The following is a 27570-nucleotide window of genomic DNA, read 5'->3' as shown; positions in this document are numbered from 1 at the left end:
TATAAAACAGGGCTGACAGAACTATTAAGATCTTATTCACACGAAGCCAGTGGTAAGTTACTGATTAGAAGTAAGTTGAGTGTGATTTCGGGGTTGCCCTTAGTCCTTCAGGTCTCTAGGGGACCCTTGTACAAATTGCTGATTCAGAAAATCATTACTCTGGTGGCTCAAGTGGCACTTTAGTGGCCTTAAAGAGTTATTTGACACACCTCCCCAAACAGCTAAGTTATCCCCATGATTATGTTGATTAATTGCACACTCTATGGAATGAGGGTTATTTTCAATGAAAGGTTTTCCTGCGTTTGGGAAATAAAGCATAAGACTCATGCACTTTAATCTGATCAGGTGCTCACGTCTCCTACGCATGGCACTGGGTGAGGGTGATGATTTTGGATGTTTTCTTCCACACATGAAATTATCTAAGATGGTATTTTTAGTCTGCGTTGATCTCCCAGAGGATGGTCACTCAGAATGTTTATCAATTTTAACATTTTCATCCATCGAAGGACTTGACTTACTACAAATTGAGTTAAAATTACTTGAGGGGAGGGTTGCGGGAACACAGGGGAAAGACAGGTGGGAAAATGTTTGCTACCACAACATACACTGATAGTACAGCTACAATATGCCGAAAAGAGGTGGCACACTGTAACAGCAGGCTTTCGTACTGGCATTGAAAGTTTGTGTTCTAGCTTCATCTTAGTACCTGTGTAACCTTGGGTATAAGCTTATTTCTGAATTGAGTAATCTCATTGATAAAGAGGGATTCAGGGACCATCTAAGGGGGTTTTGGGGTGTGTCCTCTCAAATAATGCAAGTTACATTCGTCTGCACGCCACATTGTGCTTTGCAAACACAAGTGCTGTAAGGAGGGTCGAATATCCATTCTGACCCGTGGCCAGCACCCTAAAATAATGAGTTCTGATGGTGTCTCAAGATGCACAGCACATCTGGAGTTGGAGCGCACCCCCCGCTGTGAAGGTGCCCACTGTCTAGACAGCATGAGGTTTATGGGTGACAAACCGCAGCCCAAACTCCTCCTTTCCCAGGGTCAGAGCTATAGGTCATTGCCGAGTGTTCTATTTTTGTGACTTAAAAACATCAGTGAATGAAAAGACTAATGCTAGTCTTTTCCAGGAAAATGGCTAGCTCCCTATTTCCTCTTAGTCTTTGGTACAAACTGTGTACCTTGTCACCCTTTCCTCCAACTTTTCTTTTTCTGTTTTCAATTTAGAAAGAAGGGGAATTTTTCTGAGCTATGGAATGACTAGTTTATCTACTGGAATTGAGTTGTAGTTCTGTTAGCATGAAGTTTATTAAGATTTGATTTCTTAATGCCTGTGGACGGTGACAAGAGTTGTCCCGGTATACTAAGATTCCGTAGGAGAGGGCCAGTGTTGTTCTCTGAATCTTAGAAATCGAAAGAATAAGATCAGCTTCTGATATCTTACAAACCCAGACTCTCCTACCTCCCAGCTCGGATCAGGGATAATTTAGGTCGTCCGTCAGTTACAGCAGCAAAGGTGCATCTGCATAGAAACGTCACAGAGAGTCCAGACTGTTCTCAGATCAGTTTAAAGTAAACAAAATTCAGTCCTAAAACTTCCATTATTTATTTGATAGCAAATTACAAACATACCTTAAACCCATACTTCTTAATGTTGTTTTTTATAGTAGTAGTTCCTAAAGTTCCTCAGGACTTGTATTAATAGCAGAAAGAATGGGGCGGGGATGTGCAGTCAAACAAGTTTAGGAATGATAATGTTGCGCAAAATTAAATGTCCTCACTTACTATGGGATGTCTCAGAGGCTTTGGCTTGCTAAGATACAGGGTAAATTTCTGGGAAAGAAATAGAGATAGCTCACTACGTGCTCTAGGCCCTTTTGCGTAGCTTCCCTTTTGTTTTCTGGAGCCTGGTGTGAGGTTATTATTCCACAGAAGACACTTTGTGAGCAATGCTGTGTTGTCCTGTATTGTAGTTATATTTTTACCTTTAGTCTTCTCTGTGCATTTTAAATGAAGTCATATTCTTCACATAGGGAAGGCGTAGAGATGCAGTTGCAGCTATGTTTTTGTTGGTTAGTTGCTTCAAGTTAATGTGGAGATGATTGTAGTTCTTTGTGCAACGTCAGATTCTGGTATACAGCATTTACACAGCCATAAAGTACCTAGAGACCTTTTAGGAGTAAAACGTCATGTAAATGTAAATCATCACCACCTATAAGACACTTTCATTAATTTCATATCAAATTCATGAGTGTTTTGAGCTCTGGGGTTTGAGTCTTCAGTATTGGGCTTCTTGCTTATTTATAGATTTTTTTTTTCAGAGTTTAAATATCAGTAGTGCAGAATAGTGCTAAAAGTCCAACGTTTGGAATCAAACGTCCAGGGTTTGATTCCTGGCTCTATCACTTACCTCCTGTGTGACCTCTGGCAATTTTTGTAACTCAGTTTCCTCACCTATGAAACGGTTTTTATATTACCCACCCCACAGGATGGTTGTGCAGCTTGAATGAATCAGTAGTGTACATAAGCCCTTTGCATTGTGGGTAATGCATGACAGGGACTCAGCTATTCTCATTTGAGGAAGGGTGGAAAAAAGCAGGCACGGAAAAGATGAAAGAACTGTGAATAATGACCTCATGTATATTTTCAGAACCACTAAGAATCGCAGTCATTTTTAAATGCAATAGACTTTTCAATATAAAAAAAATTAATGGGGTAACCGGAAGTAGGTTGGGGTTGGAAACAGGGACGGAAATGTATTTTGACTCGTACATGGTCATGATGAGTTCCCTAGTCTGATGGCTGGGAACAAAAGGCTCATTCTTCCCTTCCCAGAATGAGGATTAACAGGGAAACAGCCTTACTTGGTGTTGTCCTGCAGCATCAGATAATTTTCAGCGAGGCTTTTCCTGGGATGTGTTTCACTGTAGAGGTGCAATTTTTCAGTGATAGGTGCAATACCTACCATTTATATATCATTTTAAGAGTGCCCTCTTAAGAATGAAAGGCTAGAACCCTGAACATGACCTTGTTATTATCCTACTGGTCAACCACCAATGGTTTCTCTTATGTCACAGCTGATCAGAAATCGTATTATCAATAAGGTGTTCTTGTTGTTTCTCCCTCTTTCCGTGGTGATTAGAACTCTCCAGGTGTAGTAAGCTACTGAAGGCTGTGCTTCTTAGGTGTATCCCTGTGAATGAACAGGCTTATGAGACCATTTTTGCCTTTATGTTCTGTTTTCATTCACATTCAATTCCCATGGCATTCCCTTACAACAGGATACTGTGGATACATTGGAAGAAAGATTGGAAGTCAAATGGGAAATTATAAAAATATTTTTCCCTATCCTTCTTGGGGCAGCAAGGTAAAGGATTCCTGAATAGATCAGAAAAAGTACTGGTCTTTAAAAGAACTGGAAGTAGCTTTTATGTAGTATTTTCTGCTTAGATTAGTTTCTCAAGGGCAGCAAAAGAAGCAAGTGAATCCTTTATTGATTACCAAGTGGTGCCATTTTTAATAACAAAATTTAAATATAGGTTTTAGCAGCTGATGGGCTCAATTTGGATGAAATGTGTTGACTTTCTGGGCTGTTTGCTCACTGTAGATGCTGACTTGTTCTAGAGACGGGGCCGGGTATGGGTCTCCTTTGTCTCTAGAAGGATTGATTGACGGATGTTGTGTCTGCTCATTTACAGCGTTTTTCTTAATTTTAAAAAATTGTGACATAATAGTACATGTTCCTTGCATACATCATTTCTGTAGAAGAAAGTTATTTAGCCAGTATCTTGGCTAAGTTTATAAAATCCTGTCTATAGCTTTCATTCAGCTTTCAGTATACTCCATTAGGTCATATCATTCGTTTCATGCACAGCAAATTGTCACCAGCAGCAAAATTTAACATTTGGTCCTTTTAGGTATAAAAATGAATCAAATGCCTGACAAGATTTGTTTGTGGTATGTATTTCAGAATACCATCCCCCCCCCAACCCCCACCCCAGCCAACACACACACCCTTTCTGGGCATACAACAAATGTTACTAACGGGTACTTTTAGTTTTTAAAATATGGACAACAGTACTCCATGCAGTAAAAGACTTGAGCGATTAATGCTACCCTTATGCCTCTTTTGAGTAGTTTTAGCCATGGGGCTTGGCACTGCCACCATTGTCTCTGTGCCAAAAAATATCCGCAGCGGCTGTCGCATTCTAGTACTGGAGGGATGTCTCGAAAATTCTGCAGTGAACGCGCCGGGCTTGTTCACCACTGCTATCTCTTTTAAATATCGGAAAAATAGAATCTTCAGCTCATTCAAAGCTCTGCTGTGGTTGTGGGGATGGGGGGAGGTGGGAGGCGAAGAAAGGAGGAAAGAAGCCGTCTGCACCAGCCACTTGGTACAAGTGACAAAAATCCATGCCTGACATAGAATAAACACAGGTATTTAGGAGCTTTTGTGTTTGTGAGCACAGATAGTTACTTAGGAATCCTACTTAAACGTGTTTCCAGTACTCTTGAAAATTTTATTGTCTGAGACAAATGTTTCAGTGAATTTTAAGCAGAAAATCAACATCAAGACCATAGCTAATTTTTACTGGACAGTTTACACAAAAGATATATTTCTTTTCCTAGAAACTGAGGTGTCATTGTAAAATGGCTGCTTCTAGTCATTAGGAAATGATAGGAATAGATGTAATATGTTTGAGAAAGTGCTTGAGTTCACCCATAATCTCCGTCTGATTATTTTGCTCCCAAACAGAGGTTTGGGCTCTGAGGGCAGATTTATAGTTGAATTTGGGAACAAAAAGATGTAATAAAGTTAAAGGCTTACACCATCAGAATGAAATGTGTTCACTCGTGATCTCTGGAGCAATCTATTTGATGGTGAAAGTGGATGCTACAGATGAAATCTCTACGAGGAGCACAATCCTGAAGAAAAAAAAGTGCACCTCCCAGCCTCCTGCTGGCTGCACTGCCTCCTTGGTACCTCGCAGACTTCGACAGAGTCCTGGACCGGTGCCCATTGATGTCATGGAAACACTCAAATTACTGAGAATGATTCATGTCTATGCTGGTCCCTTATCCTCCCCCACACAAACAGGAGTAGATTTTTAACCCTGACAACTTGTAATTTGCAGTGGGTTTATTTTTGTATCTGGATAAATATTTTTTAACAAGCAAAATTAAGATGAAGCAGTCTGTATCTGATACGGTAGTGAGGAATGCTGACCCGTGCAGTCAGGAGTACTTCAGGCACTCGTGCGGCACGGGCTCACTTTCTTCTCATCTCCCCTCCTCCCTTCTGACCCCCTTGCTTTCCCAGGCCCCAGTCCCTCTCTCTTTCTCTCCTTTCCTCTCTCCCATTTATTCTGATTCTCCTCCTCTACCTCTCTCCCTTCATCTTTCTTTCTTATTATTTGTACTGACTTTCTGGTTTCAAAATAATGGAAGGGATAGCTCTAACTTTATATATATATATACACACACACACACACACACACACACACATACATACATACGTATGTATATATATATATATATATAAATGAATTGGGACAAACCCTGGTAGGAAAACTGATCTTTCTGAGGTTTGTGTGCTGGACTCCAGTTGGGAAATAATGCCAGGTGGTGAAGTTATATAGGGGACGGATTTAGTAATTCCTTCTATAGAGAAAAATAGATAGCCTTTCTTCCTTAAAATTGTATTTTACAATCCAGTTTTTTAGAAATTACCAAACGAGACACTAGAAATTCAATTTCCTGGGAGGTCAGAGCAAATGTTATCCTATCATCTATCAAATTTTATCTATCATCTATCTTTCTGTCTGCCTGCTTGCCTGCCTACACTTACCTACCTCTTTACCTGCCTTTCTAGTTGTTAACAAGTGAATGTTATGTTGAAGGAAATTATGGTGTGATTGTATTGAAGCTTTTTAGATGCAAGACCTTAAGGAAGGGCACGCATCATTTGATAGCTCATAAAGGTCGAGTCGTTCTGTCACTAATATTTGTAAAGAGAAGTTCAAGGGCATCTGTAGGTTATAACTGACTTACGCAGAAAAGGAAATATGTCTGTATGACCATTTGCGCTGCCGGACAGGTAAATGAGTCCTGTCTTCGATGTAAAATCCTCACCCAATTGAAGTTACTCTCTTAGACATCCCAGGACTGGCAGCCTGTGAGAGAATACCCTGCTCCATTGTCATTGAAATTGACGTGGACATTGATTGCCTACTTTGAAATATACCAGAAATGGGTGGGGGATGTTTTTCCAAGTTTCAGATTCCTGGAAATCAGTAGCAAAGTTAATGCTGGGGGAAAGAGGGTTAATGTTAAGGCTCAGGTTTGCCTTTCTTTGAAAAATCCTCTTTTATGTGTATAGTGACTTAGATACAAGGTGCACTTTTGATCAGATACAAGGTTTTTCACAGGGACTTTGTGTGGCGTCATGAAGGCATGCAGTGACAGCGTCGCCATCGAACTGGACCATAGAAAGTGACTGCGGCTCCCACTGGCATTTGTGTTAACTCGGGTTGCGGGGCAACTCGGGGGGCTGTAAACTTTAGAGGGATACCATTTAATTCCTCAAAATGCTAGTTTTGAGTTTTCCCATTGGAAAAAAGGATGGTGTAGTCCTAGGTGTAAAATACAGTGTTCCTTAAAGCTAATCTGCAGGAAAGAAGTGCTCTTCTGTCTCAGGTGGCGTGCGGTTTGTGTTCTGGGTCCTTGACCGGGTCTCTAGATGTTCTGGTGTGGATCGCTTTTCTGTAACTCTTCAGTGTTACTAACTAAACTCTACTGCTTAGATCTCTTGTAATGTGGTTTTGTTGCCTTCCCTGGTGATTATTAAAGCTAACCACCCTTTTAAAAGAAACAAATGAGCAGCCTTGATTTCATCCTTAGATGTGGCCAGTTATCATCTGAGGCTGTATATGCATCTCTGTACTACTGTCTGTAGATAAAAATTGGGTTGTTAGAATTGGAGCAGGACATTCACATTCCATTATCCCATGTCCTGCTGAGGGAGTCTACTGGTAATATCTGAACTTGAGTTTCAGAGTGGGCAATTTTTCAAAAACCCTCTTTTCCAAATGTAAATTCCATCATCATCTTGATCATGATGAAATTTACTCTCGGGAAAGAGAGTTAAAAAAAGAGAGTCTCAGAATTTTGAATAGTTCCTTTGCTGTATTCACCATCTGGAAAGCCTTGATTGATTAGTGTTGGCCTGACCATTAAGTGTCAATATAATCAATGGGAATTACTAAACTAGGGTCATTACATAGATAATTTGCCTGCTGTGTAAATAAAAATGAAATTGTTTAAATTTTGTGAGAGAGGAAGACAGTGAAAATAAGGAATGACAATTTGTTTGTTAGAGAAAGTGGAGGCCATTGGAATGACAGTTTTGGAAGTGCGGAGCAGTTTGGCTAAGAATAGGCATGAAGGATATTTTTTCCAGTTTATCATAGCCAGAGTGAGGAAGTGTTGTTCCCTCTCCTGCTTGCATACATTGCCAGTAGTGCCTACTTCACGTATGTAAACACCGGGGAAGAGACGTAGATATCTGCTACCTGCAGGATTTTTTTTAAGGAAAAACACAATTTACACATTTTTTTTTATTGTTTCTCTTGGCAGGTAAAACCGAAAGGGGTTCATATTCATCTTATGGGAGAGAATCAAACTTACAGGGTTGCCACCAGGTAAGTGAGAATCTCGCATGGGGAAGGGTTGAGAGAATTAACCTGGTAGATTGGTTTATTTCATATAGTAGATTGTGCCGTTTAGACTGTGACACTAAGATGCACTGAAAGTCTGCCGATGCCTCTTTCTTTTTGAAAAGTAATGAAATAGCGCAGAGCTTGGAAGTAACAGACACCTCATCTTTAGATCGCTGGCGCTGTCGGAACTGCATGCACTGGCTTGGTTCTATTTTTTTATCCATCAACCGGTACCAGTGGCACTGTTTGCAGACCAGCAATGTCGGTTAAAGTGGTTCCATCAAAAGAGTTTATTTGCAATTAAGAACTTGAGAATTTCTTACACCAGGAGTACTTTGTGCAGCCACGCGTCAGACCCTGGGCTCGGTGGCTATTGGCCTAAATTACAGTTTGCATAGGGGTTGTATGATGTTGTGTGAAAACAGGGTTGTATTGAGGGATAAAAATGTCTGTGAAAATATGATTTGTTGTCCCTTTTTGTTTCTGAATTGTTTTTGGCTGGAAGTCAAGGCCAGCAGGCTAACAGCAAAGCCGTCTCAAGGGAAGCGTGCGTGAGCTAGAAAAATAAGAGTGCTTGAATTAAATAATAAAATGGCAGTGTAACACAAAGGTGCAGCATGCGTGTGTTCGTGCCTCCGTGCACTCTGTGCTTGCGTACTTTTAACTCTCCAGAGAGAGCCCACTTCTAAAAATGCTGTCAGAGACCAGAAGTGTAAGCTTTGCTTCAAGACAATGGAGATTTTGTAGATGCTTGCTTTTTAATTTCAGCATCAGTATTAATCGTACGTTTAAAACCTTTTCTGTTTTAAGATTTAAGCTTTCTTTTTATAAGTACATTGGTTTCTTACTTTGGCAAACTCTTGATAGAATTTAACAATCCTCTTTAATACTCAAAGCTTTCTACTGTTTTATTATTCACCCAAACAGCACGTATGTTCTTTCTGTGTTGGAAAGGGGATGCTTGTTCTCCTGAACCCTCTCACCTCCCATTTCCTTTAATGATTTTGGGGGAAAAAAAACCTATTTAAAAATTTTAAAACAGCTCTTTACTATATCCTGAAAATGTAAGCAAACAGATTCAGTACTAAAACAGAGCCTGTGAAGGAGGTTTCCCTTTCCTGTCACTTATATATCACTAAAGGTAGAATTCTGGTGGAGGTTTTTTGTTTTTTTTTTTCCCCTGGATGTATTTGCATTTTTAAAGTTTACTCCCTTGGCCCAGCCACCAGTGCAGTCATAGTCAGCATCCGAAAGATGTGTTGCGAGGAGCGGAACGGTGCTGGGTTAAGAACTCCTGCTGCAGAGTACAGTTCATGGCAGTCTGTTTGGGAAGGATTGTGCAGGAAAGAAATTTACAGCCGCTCCAGAGCAACGGAAACATCTTTGGAATGTGAGTGCAAATGTTCGGGGGAGATAGCTTGGGCGACAAGCCTCTTAGTGCCGAGAGTCTCTGGTGTAAAGCTCTCAGTTCCTGCAGAAGAGCCTGTTCCTGTGGGTCGGGTTTCTGAGGGTCAAGGCAGAGGTCGTCAGAGTTTTGGGGAGAAGAAAGTTGACAACATCCTTCCTTTTTGCAGATGGTCATGGCAGAGGTCTCTGTTTGTGCTGGGCCTCTTTTTCTGGTCAATGAGAGAATAGGCTTCCTCGCCCCTGTATCCTTTCTTACTAATAGGAATTGGCGTGATTCCTCGCAGACACAAAGATTTCCTCTGCTGAGTAAGCGTGAGGCCCCTTAACTTGTGAAAGCATCATCCAGACCGCGGGAGTCTGTCTGTGAGTGTGCAGGGACACAGACCCTCCCTCGGTTTGTGGGAAGTACTTCCCTCGGGTGACACTGAAGTTAATTTTTTTGGCAAATACAAGGTGAGGAGTGGAAAGGGGCAGAGGGGGGAGTGTAGAGGTGGACGGACTGGCATGTGAAGGCTGACTTTCTGGACCTTGGGAGGTTCATTTGGAGATGTTCACGTCCAGGAAAATTCTGTTGTAGGTAGGAGTATGATTGCATATGCTTTTCTTAAAAAGTCTTCAGGATAGAAATGTGGAGTGAGATGCTTTCATTCTTATTTCTGCTTCATGGTTGTGAGTCTTACAAGCACTGACTGTCTGTGTGCTTAGCCTGCTCTCAGCAGTATTCATAAACAGTGTGATCACTGCTGGAAAAATAAAGGCGAAATTTTGGAAATTCCCTGATTAAGGAAATAGGGGCTTGAGATGAAAAGTGTACATGTCATGAATTTCTGCTTGCTGTGAAATTTGAGAATAGAGTAGACCTTAGTGTGTCTTCCAGTGAGTGAGTTCCTCTGGTGCAGAATTATTTTCTGAATCCCTGTCTCCAGCACCAGCTATGCAAACCAAAAAAGAAAGGCAGCTTCTCGGTATCTTGGGCTTCAGGTCTAATAGCAGATCACTGCTGAAGTGACTCCCCACTGTGTGGCAAGGTGAGTGCCTCACATGGAGAGGAAGCTTTTGTTTTCTCCTGTCTCCTCCACTATAGAGACGCTGGGTGGAAAACCTTCAGATGATATGCCCTAAGTAGCTCCAGAAGCTGCTATATTGTGTTGTAACAGTATCCTGTGGACTTATAGGATGAGCACTGTTACATGGAAACTTGCTTATTCCAGTCCCAATAGCCTTTTCTTCGGTGCAGAGAAATGCTGGGGCTAAGCAACAGGTAGCAAAGTGCTGTCTTGGAGAAATGTATATTGTTTCAAAAATGTGTCGGGTTAAAAATTGTGTGTGTTTCCATTATGTTTCTCTTGAGGATTTAACACTAATAATGATAGACATGCGGCTCTCAAAAAAGTAGATATTGTAGCTGAAAACCAAAAGCCATCAAGTTCTTTATTATCAATTAAGTCATTTTCATTAAAGATAGTAATGGGGTAATATGAATTTATTAATATGTTTCTACATAAAATTATCAGAAATAAACACTGCGACTTTTCAGACTTTTGAAATTGTATAGAAAATGACCTGGTAGACAACCCAAGGCGGCTACAGGGACTTTTTTTAGTTCTCACTAAATATGGCAAAACTAATTTAAATCAAATTGGGGTACGGAAATCACACCCAGGCTTAAAATTTTCTTGCCAAATTGCAACCTCATACTACTTTTACTGGCAGAGAAAATCAGATTTATAATGGAAAGTCTGACAGAAATGAAAATGAGCGGAAATAAAGTTTTTCTCAAGATAGTCCAACCTCTCGGCGACAGATAGCCACTGGCTCAGGGACGGAAAGGGCACCACTGCGGAGGGCAGGAGGGAAGAAAAGGGCTTTTGCTTTTGGCCCCTTTTGCTGCTTTGACTAGGATGTTTGGTGATTGCAAACTTTTTTTTTTTTTTTATCTTGCTGAGATATTCTGTTTCTGAATGAGATGATGATGTCAACACAAATGATTGTTATTAAGGCAGAAGTTTTCCCCTAAAAGGGAAATTCAGCATTGATGATCAGGAATTGTTTGTCTTTTCTTGCTGGGAATTAGCCAAGTCACATCTCCTGGACAAGGTGTGTGTGGGATGTGGGGGCTGGGCCCTGGCTGCAACTAATTAAGTTAGAGTCTTAAGAGTTGGGCCTTTGCTTTTCTCACCTGCCCCACCCCCACCCCCAGGGCAATTCTAATATTTAAACTGACAGGATTTAAGAATTAGACCTAATCTCAAGTACCTTTGCTAAATTTCAGTAACTTGGCAGCTGTACAGGGATATTCTCTATATTTAATTTAGTTTCCTCATAAACCTAGTCATTTTTGATTCGTTGAACTTAAATGTGGAGGTTGGTTCTGAAACAATTACATATCGAAGAATGGATTTTTTTCTTTCAATTATTTTTATTTTTCATAAAAAAAGAATTACAAACTACTTAATTCTAAAACTTTTGGCCCCTTTATCCTTTTTTCTTATCTAAATTCAAAATAGAGAGGATGTAAGCAAAAGGCATGCATTCCCTTGTCTCTTTTTATGAGGAGGGCTATTTATTTAGGACTTGTGTGAGCAGGAATGCGTTTTGTTTTCTATGTGACATCAGGCATAAGTGTGTGTTTGGGGTGTGCAGGTGTTCAGCCCAGGTCCTTGCGTTCTTTCTGGGTCCCAGTCCCCCCGGGGAAACTACCGAGTGGGCCCTGCTGGTGTCCTGCCCAGCGCTCTATCTACTTCCCTTCATGAGGCTTTTCGAATTTGCCATTGTTTATGTTTGTTGAACTCAGGTTTCCACCAGGATTCTGTAAGCTCCTGGAAGGCAAGGGTCTTTTCAGCTTTATCTTGTACTGTGGGGACTGGTGTTTATTTCTCCAGCATCACTCTTGGGAATCATTTTGAGAGTAAAGGCTGAACAGCAATGCATAAGCACTACACAGTAAAAGCATCGTTGTCATGCCTATGAAAACCAGAAAAATCGAAAGTCCTCTGGAAGGCCTTCCTCCTAAGTTCTCACTTACTGTGCAGACCCTGGAATGGCAGTGAGGTCCTATCATGGAGAGGCATTTGTCACTCACTTTCAAGGGGCTGAGTACTACTAGCCTGGTGGCCTCACTATTCTAGGCCTGAGTGTCCCGAAAGTTCTGTGTTCTGGTGGGTGTGTTGTTGAAGCCAAAGGTCAGAATCCAGGCCGGTCCTTTTTGAATGCACCGGTGTGGACCATGGGGCAGAATCTTTGAAATTACAGCATTTCGAGACACTCGAGCCTGAGTTTGCGGGGTGTATGCCATTGTGACTCGGGCCCTGAGCACTGGCTTTCGGGCAGCCGCACGTTTGTGTTGGGACATTGCTGTGGGTATACCCCTCTCCCAACAGCCGCCCAGCACCCACCAAAGGAGAGAATGGAGCTGTTCTTTCATCACATTGCTTAAGAAATACTTACTGGCCCTCTAGTAACGTGTTAGGTGCTATGGAGAAAAACAAAGGGAAGCTCTTTCTCGCACACCCTCCCCACTAGATGTGTTCCGGATTTTAAGCGGGAGAATCAAGCTTCATTGATCTATTTAATTTTTTAAATCTCGTTGTATATATTTTCAAATACTTACAAAAGTCGTAAAAACAATAAAATAAAGTGGATGTACTCACCACTTAAACAGTTGTTAGTGTTTGTTACATTTGCTTTGCGTGTGTGTGTATGTATGTATATACACACGTACACATACATACATATGTATATATCTCATTTTTAAGTGGAAGATCTAATAAGATTTCACCCCTGATTTTTTTTATCATAAATCTCTTAAAATTAAGAACACTTGCCTATTTAACTAAAATACTATTATCACCTCTACACAAAATTAACAATAGTTTTCTAAGTTAATACCCCATGTGTATTTAAATTTCTTCAGTGGTCCCTTGAAAATGTCTTTAATGGCATTTTTGGAGGGGTGTCATTGTATTTATGCATGGCATTTGGTTTCTGTGTCTCTTTATAATTTTTTTTATGCTAGACTGCTTCTTACAATTTAAAAAAATATATATTTCCCTTAAAGAGATTAGGTTAGTTATCTTGAAAAATATCCCCCCTTCTAGAATTGTTGGCTTATTTCTTTGTGGTGCTGTTTAATTTGTTACTGTATCACTTTCCTTGCCTACAACTTGAAAATTAGGTCTAAAGCCTTATTCAGATGGAAGTTAAACATTTTTGGCCTGAGCAGTTCATAGATGATGCTGTGTGCCTCACGTTGCGTTCCATCCTCGGGGTTAGAATGTTATGTTGCTTTTGGTGACGCTAATTTTATCATTTGGTAAAAACCCAATCTCTCCATTGTAAATAAGCCTTTCCCTTTTTGTAATTAGCTAACAATCTTTTTGTTGATACTTGTTAGCATTGGGCAGGTATCCCTGTTCCCCAACAACCTTTAACCTGATTGTTTTAGCATGCATTAATGATGCTTGCCTGAATCAGAGGTCTTTTAACTAATGATTTTTTTAAAACTCCATCATCCCTTCTACATTTATAGCTGACATTCTTCTGTAAAGAACTTTCTTTCGATTTTCATTTTAGCGTTGTCAGTTTAAGTGCTGTACATATATATTTATATATATATACTCATATATATACATGAGTAAAATTTTTAATAATCCTTGCATTAAATATTGCCCCTTACCTGGAGGATACTGGAAATGTTAAAGCCTTCTTCAAATCTCTTACAGCACATTTATAAGAAAAACAGCTCTGGCTCAGGCTAATGGTCAGAAAGCTTTAATTGCAGGATGGAGGAGGTATTGCAATTATAGGTCTGTTTCCTGAAAATAAAACTCTGGGTGTTTTGGTGGGGTTTTTCTGGCTGCAATTTGGAACTTTGTGACAATCTCTGTACCCCTACCAGTTATATTAACTTTGCCATAAGCACTGGAGTTTCTGTAGGCTCTCATATTACCCCTGTATATTCTATTAATTGTTCTTAAAGGTCACACAAGGGTGACCATCAGAGGCTGGCTGGCTGACTGGGCGCGTGGGTGCTCTGGTGCTCGGTGAAGCGGCTCTGACAAGGGCCGTGGCACAGTCGTTCCAGTCCCTCCCTGGTCCTCTCACCACCCAGACGTGGCGGATGAGTGAATGTCAAAATGAGTGAATTTCTCAAAGTTGGTTTTGGTTCAATCTAGAAGCTACTTGGGTAAATAATATTAAATGCCAGTATAACCCTCTGAGGTCATTATTATATTCTCATTTAATAATTAAGAAAATGACGCTTAGAGAAGTAAAGCAAACCGACCCGAGATTTCACCCCAAGTAAGTTTCAGAGCCAGGCTTTGAACTCAAAGATGTCTGCTTTGAAAGCCAGTGCTTCTCCAGCTTGGGTTTCTTGCTGCCCAAGCCTCTGATGAAGCTTCTAGGCACAGAGTTCTATATCAGAGCCCATCTGGAAACCACTTTTGGTAGATTCCAGTACCACCGCAGAATTCAGGCCTTAACATAGTGCCAAAAAACGCTTAGCTTCCCTCAGGTTTGCTCGGAGTGGACCCCAACTCTGGGCACAGTGGGTGCGGGCGGGCGGGGAACAGGTGGGCTGCACTGCTCCTGAAGACCCAGTCCCGCCTTTAAAAGAGAAGATAAAGCACATGTGTCTATATGAATAATCTATTCTGTAACATCCTCGGAATTAGCATATGCAATTTCATTAAAACCAATGAAGATTTCCTGTGAAAAGGCTGGGGTAGAATATGCCAATTCACATTTTAGCAACAGTGTGAACACTTCCTGAAAAATGCATAGATTATATTTGGGCTTTGCTTTTTGTGCAAAGCGGGCAGAATGTGATTTGCTATCACTCGAATTTGGATTCATCATACATCAAATTATTCTTCCAAAAAAATGCAAGAACTACTTAGAATGAGATTTTGAAATAATACCTTTAACAGGCTCTTAAATGTGACCCCCCAAATTTTTGGTGATGACATTTTATTCACTAGTGAAATGTATGCAGACAACTATGTGTTAGAAGTATAGGCAAATTCTTTTTTTTTTCATCCTTACCTGAGGACAATTTTTTCATTGCTTTCAGAGAGAGAAGAAGGGGGACAGGGGGATAGAGAAAGAGAGGGAGGGAGAGACATCGATATGAGAAAGAAACATCAGTGGATTGCCTTTTCATATGTGCCCCAACCAGGAATCGAACCTATAGCCTGGGTATATACCCGGACTGGTCATTGAACCTGAGACCTTTCAGTCCACAGGATGATGTTCCAACCACCTAAGCCACCCAGCCTGGGCTATAGGCAAGTTTTATCCAACAGTTCAGGACAGCTAGTGCGTAAAACCACCAAAATTGCTTTGAGATGATTTTTATGAAACATCAAAGAAGTAAAGTCCTGGTGTCCAAACTGAAATTTTACCAGAATCTTGGCATTAACTTTTCTTCTCATAAAACGTATTCATGGGTTTTAATAACTACTAGCAATTGGGGCTACAATTCATCTTCAAAATTTTGATATGTAAAGAGAAAGGGGAGGATCAATTGATGACTACACAACCAATTGACTTGACGCTGAGGTGCACTTCATAAAGCTTAATGTTGAAATACACCCGCTCATCATGTAGAAATCCGCATGGCCCTCTAGCTTTCTCATAAGAAAGAAAACATAGAATTCAACATCAGGAAAGCTTTTCAATATGAACTGGCAGAAATATTTATTCCTTTGCCTCCAATGGTGCTTGAAATGAAGAAAATGTCCCCTGAAACTCTTAAAACTGAAACCCCAAGTTAAAATTATGTGAGTACCACGAGATACCAACAAAACCCCATTATTGTTTTAAAAATCAGTACGTCGGAAAGGAACAGGGGTCGAGTCTGCAGCTCTGCCTGAGAATGGTGACCTGCTTGGAACCAGAGACACCCGTCCTCTGAAGAAGTGCGTGTGTGTGCTGACGATTTAAGTGGACTTCCGGACATTGGCCTTCACTCACAGATACACTGAACTGAGCCTCCTAGAACAGGGGCCTTGTATGTTCAGTGTGTTACTGATTATTTAAAGGAGTATTTTCTTGGGAGAATAAACCGGGCAAGAATGCATAACTGCATTTGCTCTAGTATTTCTAAGCCACAGATGTCCCATAGAATGCCACTTATTTTTGTCAGACATGTTTGTACTGGACAAAGGGCTACATCAAATTTTGGTGGGGTGGCATCTTTAGCCTGGCGCACCCCCCGGCTTCGTTGTCTGTATCGTCACTGTTACACAGGGCCCGGCACAAATGACGCCCCTCTTTCATTACAGAAGCTTTTATTACAAAGTCATGAACATGTAATTCTATAACAACAATATCACACTCAAACACACCATATGACATTTTAGGTGAAGTGTTCAAATTAACACTATAAATTATTACACCCATATTATTACCCCACCGACCACACTCAAGCAGGCGTTACTTCTGCTGGACCCTGTGTTCCTGTGGTGCTTGATAAGATCTGTGTATCCCTCGAGTCCACTAGCCTCTCCTTTCAAAAGACATTTTCCAGTAAAGGCTTTACATGATGTTTTAAAACAGTAACCAGGTGTATCTTATTTTCAGCTGACCTCAGAGCCCCGTTTATGTGAATTTGGGACAGTGACAGTTCAATGATAAGATAGTAATTGAGGAAGAACATCATGAGATTTTCAAGCAGTGACCCTCCTCTAGAGCTCTGGGGGGGGGGGTCTCTGTGTGTCCAGGTTTGGCCGTGCATGCAGTGCAAAGCAGTCCGAGCTCGTTTGCACGGTGATAATAAACAGCAGGGCACTGAATCTTTTCAGTTTTATCGGTATTGTATACAGTAAGTTACTAAATTTCGTCTCTGTAATACACCTGCAGTAAAGTAGCAAAACATTGCTGCACTTAAGGAACATGTGTGTGTGTGGTACAATGCCCTCCCCTATCATTTCAGCGCCCCCCCCAACAGCTGCTTACAGATTTCAAGATCCATTGTATATATTCCCTTGAGCCCACCTCTAATAATCGAGACCCATCTGCCATTGCAGTATTATAGGCATATGTAGTTTTATTGAAAACTATACCTGTAAAAAATTAAATAACTCCTACCTCGATTAAATTGGCAAGCTACCTTTTGCAAAGATCATATTGCAGATCTCCTGAGACTCAGTGAGTTCATTTCATTCTTATATTACAAGTCACTAAATACGTTATTTTTATTTAGCCAAGTAGCTGGGTTTTCTCATACTCTGATGATGTCACTTTTATCTATTCTCACTTTTGTTTTTCTTTTACCCTTATCTTTAGATGTTGTAAAAAATGCCACGCAGGCTTTCTGAAGGAAACATTGAGGGACTGGCTGCAGTGAACACGGGCTAAAGTCAAAGGGGAAGGTCTCTAGAATGGAGCTTTAATTGGTAACTAGTTATTCCATAGACACAAAACTTACAAAATCAGGATCCAAATGTAACTCGTCGTGTGCTCTGACAGAGATTTTTACCAGCTTCCTTGAGACCCACTTGATCATCACAGTGGGATGATGGGAAGTAATAGGAAGAGGGAATGAGTTAGTAGATCATACACACACAGGTGGGTAGATTCCTATCGGATTAAATCCCTTATCTCAACATTTACTTTTTGTTGAATATTGGGTCAATTGTGAATATCTATAAAATAATTTTATCTAAACAGAAGTAATAGTAAATATTTGGTGAGATAAAATATTTCTGAGCATAACCTCATTCTCACTTGTGGCATATGGGCAGGCTATCTGTACAAGTTATTCAAAGTGAGTTAATCGTACCACTATTATAGTGATTCAGCTAAGTGGAAGAGTTTGTAAATTGGCTTCATATTACCACAGAAAAATCCAAAGACAAGGTGCCCACTCTATGCACAGGAAGAAACTATATGCCCTTTTGGGAGAATACGAAGGTAACTCATCCCATGTTTCTTAGAGAGGAGGAAGGTGGTGTGCTATTCAGAAGGACTGTGTGAGTGGACTGAGGGAATACGGGATGGGCCCCTATCCCCAAAGTGAGCATGGACTCAGAAAATAGGTACCTGGATGACAGTCAAAAGTAGGTGGTTCCATAGAATGAGGTCGTGCATACGTATTAAGTGATAGTTGTGGAGAAGGTAGAATATCAAGTTGCGTTATTGATCACCACTCAGGGTTAAAAATAGTCTCATGTTTAAATGATGACTATTCTTTTGACGAAAATATTGAATAAAATCAGTTGTCATTTGGTTTCACTGGGGGTCATGTGGGCTTGTGAGTTTATGCCCTGTAATCAGCTATGATATTTTCTGCCTCTCCTGTGGTTCACAAGAACCCAGTGTTTAATGGGGTAAAAAGCTGAATCCTAGATAGGGTCATCGATTTCCCCTAGGACCCAAAACCCCAAGAGAATAAGATTTCAAGATCTTAGATGTCAACTTTAAAAGCTTTTTGTCAATAGAAAATTGCATTCTAAATTCTGCACAAACTTTTTGAGCAAAACTCTTGCACAGTTGGGGAGTACAGCTTAGTTTAGGCCACCTCACCCCTTTGAAGCCCTTCCACTGAACTTTCTTCCCTTGGATGCGACTCGCTCCAGTGGAAATATCTATTACCAGTACTTTTAAACTGTGAGGTCTGTCAGACTGAGCTCTGCAACTCAGAACTGTCACGTGCAAAGCGTCTGGTATGGCACATGATCAGTGGTGGTTAAAGACCTGCCAGGGACAGTGACATGTGCATGGCAAGGAAGAATGTCAACAGCTGCTACTACTAATCATTGTCCCGTAAGGAGTCTTTCTGCATCTCTGCCATTTAACTATCTCAACCAAAGAGAAGTCATTACTACGAACCTGTTCTTCTTAATCCTACTTTCACTTAGCTTCCAAGTATGATTTGCTTGGATTTGTTTTCAAAGGGCAAGTCCTAGGTGCCATTTTGCCAATGGAAAGAATATTTATATTTGGAGTGTTGGATGTGGGGGAAGGGGTTATTCTTGGATTTTTAGGAGAACTTGTTCTCTAGTCCCTTTTGCAAACAACACATATACCCTATCATACTTGGACTCCAGACTCCCTCTATTCCATACTTCATTACAAAGCTTCATTTTATTATATTCTAGGTAACTGTACTCTCTTTTAAAATTGTATAGCATGACTTTAGAAGCTCACAGATGTCAAGATTGGAAGCTCCTATGGAGTTCTATCCAGCATGTCTCTCTTAGTTACCTGGTGCAATATTTATAGGTATCGCTGTAGAAACAGAAGGCAAACATATTAAATCAGCTCTGTAGAACATCAGCCAATCAGAATTTTCCAGAATATTCTAATACATCTTCATTTGGGGGTTCAACAGATTTTTTTTAAATCCTCACCCAATGATATCCCCCCATTACTTTTAGAGAGAGCAGAACAGAGAGAGAGAAACACTGATGTGAGAGAAACATCAATTACTTTCCTCCCACGCACACCAGGACCAGGGATGGACTACACAACCTAGGCATGTACCCTGACCAGGAGTCGAACCAGCGACCTTTTAGTTATGGGACAGTGCTCCAACCAGCTGAGCCAGACTTGGTGGGGCAATAATTACTACAGAATATTATTCTTTGCCCCACCTTCAGGGTCATGACATGACTGTCTTGGTAGAGGGCTTGAGCTCATAATAGTATGCTTAACCTAATTTGAGACTCTAATGCATAACTTTTCAGATTCATATTCTTGCATCTGTTTAGATGTATTTTTTTAGGGACTAGAGTAAAATTTGGCAATTACCAATTGGATAATTCATCCAAGATATTTTGCTTTTAACCTTGAATTTTACTGATTAAATTTCCTTTCTGGACTAGTTCTGTCATCTGTGTCCATTGGCTTGGTGACTGACCCACCATCTGAGACTGTTCTGTCTCTCTCATCCCACTGGCCCTCAGTTTTCAGATTTTATGAATCCTGCTTTTTTATGCCACCAATAAATCTGCCCAGTCCCCCAAACTCCCAATCACTACCATTGGTGTCTCTACCCCTCTACTTTCCTCCACCCCCTCTCTCACAGTGGCCACTGGAGTGGGCACGTCCTCAGAACCCCGCTGTTGGCTATGTTTAACATCCCCCCACGTGCAGGCTCTCATAGCCTGGCCCTTCTGTGCACCGGCCTTGTCCTTCAGACTCGCCACTCGCATCCTGTGCTCCAGCCATGGGAGCTGCTTGTGGCTCCCCTAAAGGCTCTTCCATGTTTCTGTCTTTACAAGAGCCCTTCCATGGACCTGCTATACCTTCATCCTGCCTCTTCCTCTCCTCCCTGCACAGTCCTTTTACCAGGTAACTCACACCCTTTGTCCAAGATTCAGCTTGTGCTGAAACCTTGATGTCATGAACAGGCCAGAAATAGATGGCTCTCTTCTGTGCACACAGGTGGCCTGTAGTGCACTTCTCTGTCTTAACAAGTGTCACTCTCTCTAGAGCCAGGAAGGGCCAGGGACTAGGCCTGTTGTCTCTATCCCCAGTGCCTGACAGGGGCCCCCCGGGAGGGTTTGCCGAGAGTCACTGGACAGAGGAGTGAGTGAGTGAGGGAAACAACACCAGTACCAAGTTGTATAACTTGTGAGCAAGTAACTTGCATTTAAGTACTTTTATGCGGATATGTCATCTGACATTAATTATGGCAGTGACCCAGTGCATTAGGAACTATTTTTAGTCCCTGTTTCATTGATGATGAAACAGACTCAGAGCACTTTGTCACTGGTAATAATAGTACGTGGCAGAAATGGGACCAGGAATCCAGATTTGTCGTCGTATCTACCGCTTCTTTAACTCTGGGTAAAGTTGATACAGCTTTTTGTCACAGCAACTGTCCTGCCGTCTCCGAGATGGGCCCAGCTACCTTCTTTCTGTTACCTTAGGGATCCCCTTGCTTTCCGAACTCTTTGTCAGTAAGCAAGACTGCGCTTCTGAAGAGGACACAGTGCACTTAGCAACTCGTATATCAAGGGCACTGTCATTAGAGAGCCAAAAAAGAGAAGACGTTGACTGTTTCCCCTAAGAAACTACAAATCGCATACAATATGGTGCATCTTTCCTCTGCTGTCTGCTGCCTGTTGGTGGTGGTACCTCCCTACCCAATGGCTCACGATGAAAGGACCACGGGGCACGGAGAGTGGAGAGGCCTGGGAGCTCAGGGTGAAGTGTGGTACCCACGGCGTCCTGAGCGCCAGGCTGCACCCTCGTTTACTGTCCCCAGCGCGTCTTGCTTGGCAGAGGGTGGGCAGGAACAGGGGAGAAGTGGGTGAGTTGCGTGGATCGTGATTTACTTCCTCACGTTTACTCCACATGAGTCTTTTTCTTATAACCTTGAGGTAGGACATGAAAAAACATTAATAATGATAATGAGTTTAGCTTTGGTCTGTGATGTTGAAATCCTGAAGGATAGCATGTTAGAGTAGGAAAGGACCTACGGACAGCTGGGGCCCAGTGCCACAGTGCAGCAGGTGGGAAACACAGGCTCAGAGACGTGGAGAGACCAGTCCGTGTCACACAGCAGACCTCACGCGTGTGGACTTGCACGGGACAGTGAAGATTCCACGAGCGCGTAGGGCTGAAATTTTTCCTGGATGTCTCTGTAGCCTGTTAATTCCAAAAAACACAGGGCCACCTCAGACCACCTCTTGGAAGAAGAGCCAGAAGCAGCTGGAAATTCGTCCTGAAGAAATTTCTCAGCGACTGTCCCTTTGTTCAGCTCCCCGCTGAGTCACATTGTCACAGAGCCAGGGGGTATCAATTGCTTGTAAATACTGAGTTTTTGAAATGTCACTGTAACACTGGAAAAATGTTGTCTCAAAAGGTTGCCAAAGTGATAGAATCCCGACATTGTAAATACCAGCCAACACAAGTGCTCATAAATGACAGAAATAAAAATATACTTGACTGAATCCATAATAATCACTGATTACACTGTTTCCCCTCAGTGACCAGGAGCTGCGAACTTGGGTAAAAAGCACGTGTGTGCAGATATCCTTGATGTGTCTGAGCCTCTGGCCATTCCAGAATATTTTGATGGAAAAGCTTCCTAAACATGTAAACACTTTATAATAACTAAGAAGCCAGTGTGTGCGGTAGGGTGGAGCTGGAGAGCGCCTCTCCTCAGCGTGCCCCGGAGGGCTGAGAAGGCCTCCATTGCCCCGATCAGCACCAAACAGTAAGCCGGGCGGAGTGGGACAGTCAGTTCTGTGTTCGGTAGATGTGATTCCTAGAAGGTCCCCCTGTCACGAGCAAAAGCTCACTCACATGCCATGTTCTTGAGAGAAAGGAAACGGAATGAATCTAGAGACTACACCCTCAGAGCTACAGAGGCAGGATCCCACAAGAACTTGAACTAGTCTTTCACTCTAGAGGGATGGATCGGCAGTCAAGGCTCCCTCCAGCCCTAGTACTTCTATAGCCCAGGCCCCTTCATCTTAGCGACTTCCTGCTCTGCAGGAGTGACTGCCTCCTTCCTGTCTCTGTCCAGCATGAGAATGGTGCCTGGGTGTCAGGGGCTGCAGGCGGAGGTAGAAAAGTGGCCAGCCAGTATCTCTTAGCCTCTCTCCCTTCTCTAAGCACCCCTCACGTCCCCATCCCTCCAGGAATGCTTGGGCAGTGGGGACTGCATGACAGAGGGCTAGATCTTCCCAGTTTCCACCTGATGGAGGCGAGGCCGGGCAGCTGAGAGAAAACAGGGAGTGAGAGGGCTGCTCCTGCCACTGCTCTGGTGTTGCGTGTGTGTGGACAACAGGGGCTGCGGGGTCCCCCACCCCCATCTCTCTCTGTCTCAGTGAGCGTTGCTTTCTTAACCAAAAATAAAAAGGCTGCATTCAGTATCAGAAAATACCCAGTACTGATGAGATCTGAGAAAACTATAAAGTTACACATTGCAAATTGACATTGGACCAAGGAATTATGTCAATTGGGCTTCTTGGATTTTTATGCTTAGGAAAGAATTCGTAAGAAGGAAAAAGCTTTCAGTCAGGAGGTGCCCATTTTGGTATTCGCTGGAACAGTGGTGAAGAGTTTCAAAGGATCCGAGTGTCCCAGGCTGTGTGGTGTTGGTATTTATGTAGAGGGTCTATGTGGAGGCTGATACAGCTTTAAAAGAGTTTGGGCAGAGGAGGGACTAGGAGTGTCCCAAGCCCTTAGGAACTCAACTGTTGGCCTGGCATCCTGGTGACACGGTCATTCAGCCCTGCCCTGGGGATTCCCTGGATGGGACCCAGAGTGCTTCTGAGACACCTGGCAGCTGGCCGCAGCAGGGCCTGCTGTGCTGGGGTGACTGATGGGGTGTAGGTGTTGGTGTTGCAGAGACAGCGGCTGCTCTCAGGCTCTGTCCTGGCGCTGCTCCTGCCTGTTGGTCATGAATGCAGACGGAGGTTGAATGGCTTCTCACATTTCTCTCAGAGAAAGACAGCTTTGTCTTCCAGGGAGCACTAGGAGGCAGTGGCCACGCGGGCGTTTTGCAGTGAGGGCCCACTTGCCAGCTCTCTCGGGGCTTTGACACTGTGGTGCCTCCAAGGCTCTGCGAGCTGGAGCAGAGCTGAAAAGGCTTGAATTTTGGCTTCTCTTTGACTCTCAAAAGACAAAGGGCCCTCACCCCCACTGTCGACTCTTTTCAGTTATTTTCACTCTTCAGCAATCTTTTTTTTTTTTTTTTTTTTTTAGTTTTTACTCGATGATACGTGTTACTGATTTTTAGAGAGAGAGCAACATACCTCGATCTGACACCTCCTGTAAGTGCCCTGACCAGGGGTTGAACCCATAACCTAGGTATGTGCCCTGACTGGGAATCGAACCCACAACTATTATGTGCACTGGACGATGCTCCAATAGACTGAGCCCCCAGCCAGGCCTCTTCAGCAGTCTTTTACAAGTAACTTTATAAAAGCCTGTGGTGGCTTTCTATTAGGCACCGCAGGCGTATCAGACTCGTGTTTGGAAGAGCTGAAGGAGAATTGAATGAAAGTGCTCAGGCTGGCTATGGAAGATCTCTGCTGCGTTAGGGGGTCCGTTTCAGTGAGGCGATATTTTGTTAAAATTTATCTTTTTTTAAAAAACAGATTTCTGCTGTTTCGACTTCTTCACTGCAGGTGGACAGCCACAAATTTGACTTTTAATCCTCTTTGGTTATCTCCTCTTGTTTTTCTTCCTGATTCCTCCGCTTCCTACCAGCTGCTCTTTTGAAAACCAAAGAGAAGTATAAGAGAGGAGGGGGAGGGAAGTATTTTTACTAGCAGGGGATGAAAATAACCTACTAGGCTCATAAGGTAGCTTCTTAGTGAACTTAGCATTTAATTATTAGTTTTGAGGGGATATCTTTGAGCTTAAGAGTTAGCTAAGTAAGAAAATAAGTGCAAGATTTTGGAGTACTCACTTTTTTACTCTCCAGATCCCCTGAGTTTCTTCCCTACTTCCAGATTCACTCCCCTCAACGTTGATGTGGTTGTTAAAGCTCAGAACTTCAGCCTCCAAATTGCCCCCTGGTGGCCAGAGGGGGAAAAGACAAGATGGAGGGTGGGGAAAAAGCTAAGTGGGTCGTTTTGCCTCTTCTTTCTTAATACATAGTTCTAGTTCCCTGTAATACTGATATGATTCATACTCAGTGTGAACCAGCTCTGAATGCATTAGATTAGCACTGTTTACTCTTGGGTCGTTGTGCTACAGGGATTTCTTTCTCTGTTCTTGCTTTCCAGTCTTCTTCGGTCTGATCTTTGTTTCCACACTTACTGTACGGACCAGAGCCTTTGTAGCAGTACTGATGTCCCGGGAGTGAGTGAGTCACAGGCACGCACACACACAGACACGCGAGGAGAACAGGGTAGTCGAGACTGTACAGGCTGTCACTTCCTGTGCTGGAGAGAGCAGTGCTGGGAAGGGCTGTGATTTTATAGGCAAGCTGATTAGCCAAACACTTGTCACCTGCACTGCTGCTCACTGGCCTAGCAAGTGTGAGGATGTCATCTAACTGACAGCTGTCTGTTGTCAGAGGGCCATCTTGTCTCCTTTGCAGTTTGACTGAACACAACGGAGTGTGTGCGGAGCTCTCTGCGCTCTGACGGGCTGCCCTGCCTGCCAGCCCTCTGACCCGCTAGGCAGCATAATTGAAGAGCTTAGAAGAGGATAGTATCCCACTGACCATTTTGGATTGGTGTATTTTGTCAAAAAAGTCACTTTTTGAAGTGACTATAAGTCCACCTAGGGAGAGGAAGACAGGAGAGCCAGTGCCCTGGTGAATGGGGCTAGGAGAGTATAAAAGGTCTTGGTAGTAATTGGCTGCGGGGTTTCAGCTGATGTGAGAATGTGGCATTAGGGTGAAAAACTCATTTTCAGCAAAATGCAGTGTTTCACGGTGAGGCTAGTCAGAGGCAGCGGCACATCTTAACCCTATGAACATAACATTAGAGTCTTCTTTGGAGGTCCCATTTGGCTTATGTAATAGGAGTAGTGCTTGGGATGTGTGTGGTTCGGGATGTGGTGTCTCTCTCTCTCTCTTTTTTTCCTCAGCCAGACCTGACACTGCCCTATTTGGAGCAGATTCCAGAATTTTCCTAAGATAACCTCTGAATTTCCTGGAATGTATGGCTAACCCTACAGAAGCATGGACCACCTCTCTAGGACATTTCCTATAAATTAGAAATATTAAGCTGGACTGTTGTGATAGGGAAATCATTTAAATTATTACACAGATTTCCACATGGGAGTTTGAACTTTCAGTTCTTTGTCTTGTACGAATGCCTTCCAGTGGAGCTCTGTAATTTGAACTACCCGTTAGGGCTGGTATAGCCTGTAGCATGCAGGGCTTGGTTTGAATTGAGTTACACCAGAGATGCTTCCGACATTTGGGAATAACTTACTTTAAATGATGAATTTAGTTTAATCTTAAGTTTAACAAGAAGAACCTAGTTCAATACATTCATTTATGAAATTTATTTAGAAAGCAATAGTCTATGGGAATATTGAATACATTGCTTCAACTTCCTTTGCTTTATATAGTTCCTATTATCTGCAACCTAACACGTCTTTGTCTCTGAACCTGGGTGAGAAGGGAAGCTCTGAAAAACCTTGAGTAATTTCATTTCAAACTTTCTGTACTCCTGTGCTATACATATGCAGTTTCATTTGGGGGATAGTGTTAGAGAAAGAGCATCACCGAACTAGTCGGAGAAAATTCAGACAAGTAAACAAGAAAGACTCCTCTTCTGAGTTGTCCTTGAGAGTCTAAAATAGGAATACTTGAGCAGAACGTTTGGAAGCTAGCAGCCCCTAGACTGGAGGTCAGATAAATGAGTTATATTGTCCTGCCTCCAACCTAAGTAGCAGTTTTTTTTAAGGCTCAGTTTCTGCTTCCGGAAAATGAAGACTTGGCCTAAAGGGTCTAGGAGATCCCTCCTGGCTCCCGTGTCTGCGGCCATCAGAACAGGGAATGAGGCAGGAGAACATACACTGGTAGCCTTTGGATATTTCAGAACTAGTTGACACATTCTCAAAATAACTCGTATTAAGCAGAAACCCTTTGCCCCGGAAAAGAAGAAATACGGAAATTATTCAAGAGATAGACATTTAGCCTCCATTAATGATTTGCCTTCTTCTTTTCTGTTTAGTAGAAACGATAAATGATTTCCCTGTAAAAACAAAGGTTCATGGAGTTTAGTAAAGGTGACGAGGGTGGAGAGAGGGGGTGGAGTCAGAGGGGACTTGTGACGCACCCACATAGTCACCGTTCCTCTGGGAAGGTGGCCGTGCTCAAGCACTGGGAGTGCTGCCTCAAAGCCTTGTGCTCTGTCGAGGCTATGACACCTTTTTACATTTTCACATCTCAGAAATTTGTGGTGTGCCAATGTAATTGGAAACTTTTTCTCTTTCTTGGTGGTAGATAGTGATGTGTCTCACATTCAATGGCATCTTTTAATTGATGATATCCAGTTCGAAGAGAGAAAGCAAGTTTTGTTTTTTTTTAAACTAATGAAGGTGAAGTGACTTCTTTACTTCATTACCTTAGGAAGGCAATGCATGGCCAAGCTTCACCCTCCCAGAACTCTGCACTTAATGCCCGTTTGAGGAAGGAGGGAAATGTATGTGAATGCGGGTTTAGAAGGAATATTCTGAAACTAGTGTAGCAAATTCCACTCCTTGGCTTTTATGACATGTTTCTTTCTAGAATTACTCCAGTTACTTTCAGTCAGAAATTCCAGATATCATCTGCAAAGAAGGTCAGGGGTCTTTGCCAATTTCCAAGCTGGAATTCTTCTCACCTAGTCCAGTATTACTCAGAGTTTTCAGTAAATCACTTTTTTTCCACATACTTTTATTAGAGTATGTTGATACTTTAGAGACCTTCTAATCCAGCTCCTTATTTCACAAATGAGTAAGCGGAAGTGCAGTGAGTCACTTGTCCAAGGGTTCCTTCGAGAGAACCGGGGCAGCCTGACGCTCGTT

The 27570-nt window shown here is 42.3% G+C and overlaps 1 protein-coding gene across 19 annotated transcripts in view; it reads left to right on the top strand.

Annotated features, from left to right (window-relative positions):
• The window catches only part of TCF4 (transcription factor 4), a 336085-nt gene that overhangs the window by 159420 nt on the left and 149095 nt on the right, over nucleotides 1-27570 (top strand). For 18 of the 19 annotated variants that reach the window (XM_045187981.3, XM_024580643.4, XM_024580644.4 and 15 more), the window contains one exon: nucleotides 7643-7707. In XM_045187981.3, the coding sequence (XP_045043916.1) occupies nucleotides 7643-7707 (65 nt within the window). Of the gene's footprint in view, nucleotides 1-7642; nucleotides 7708-9530; nucleotides 9586-27570 lie in introns of those variants that run through there. The other variant, XM_024580652.4, reaches the window with a different exon arrangement.

This window comes from Desmodus rotundus, chromosome 10, assembly GCF_022682495.2.
Source record: "Desmodus rotundus isolate HL8 chromosome 10, HLdesRot8A.1, whole genome shotgun sequence".
NCBI classification, from domain to species: Eukaryota; Metazoa; Chordata; class Mammalia; order Chiroptera; family Phyllostomidae; genus Desmodus; species Desmodus rotundus.
Note: the sequence above shows the minus strand (reverse complement) of the source record. Positions and strands in the feature narration are given on the sequence as shown.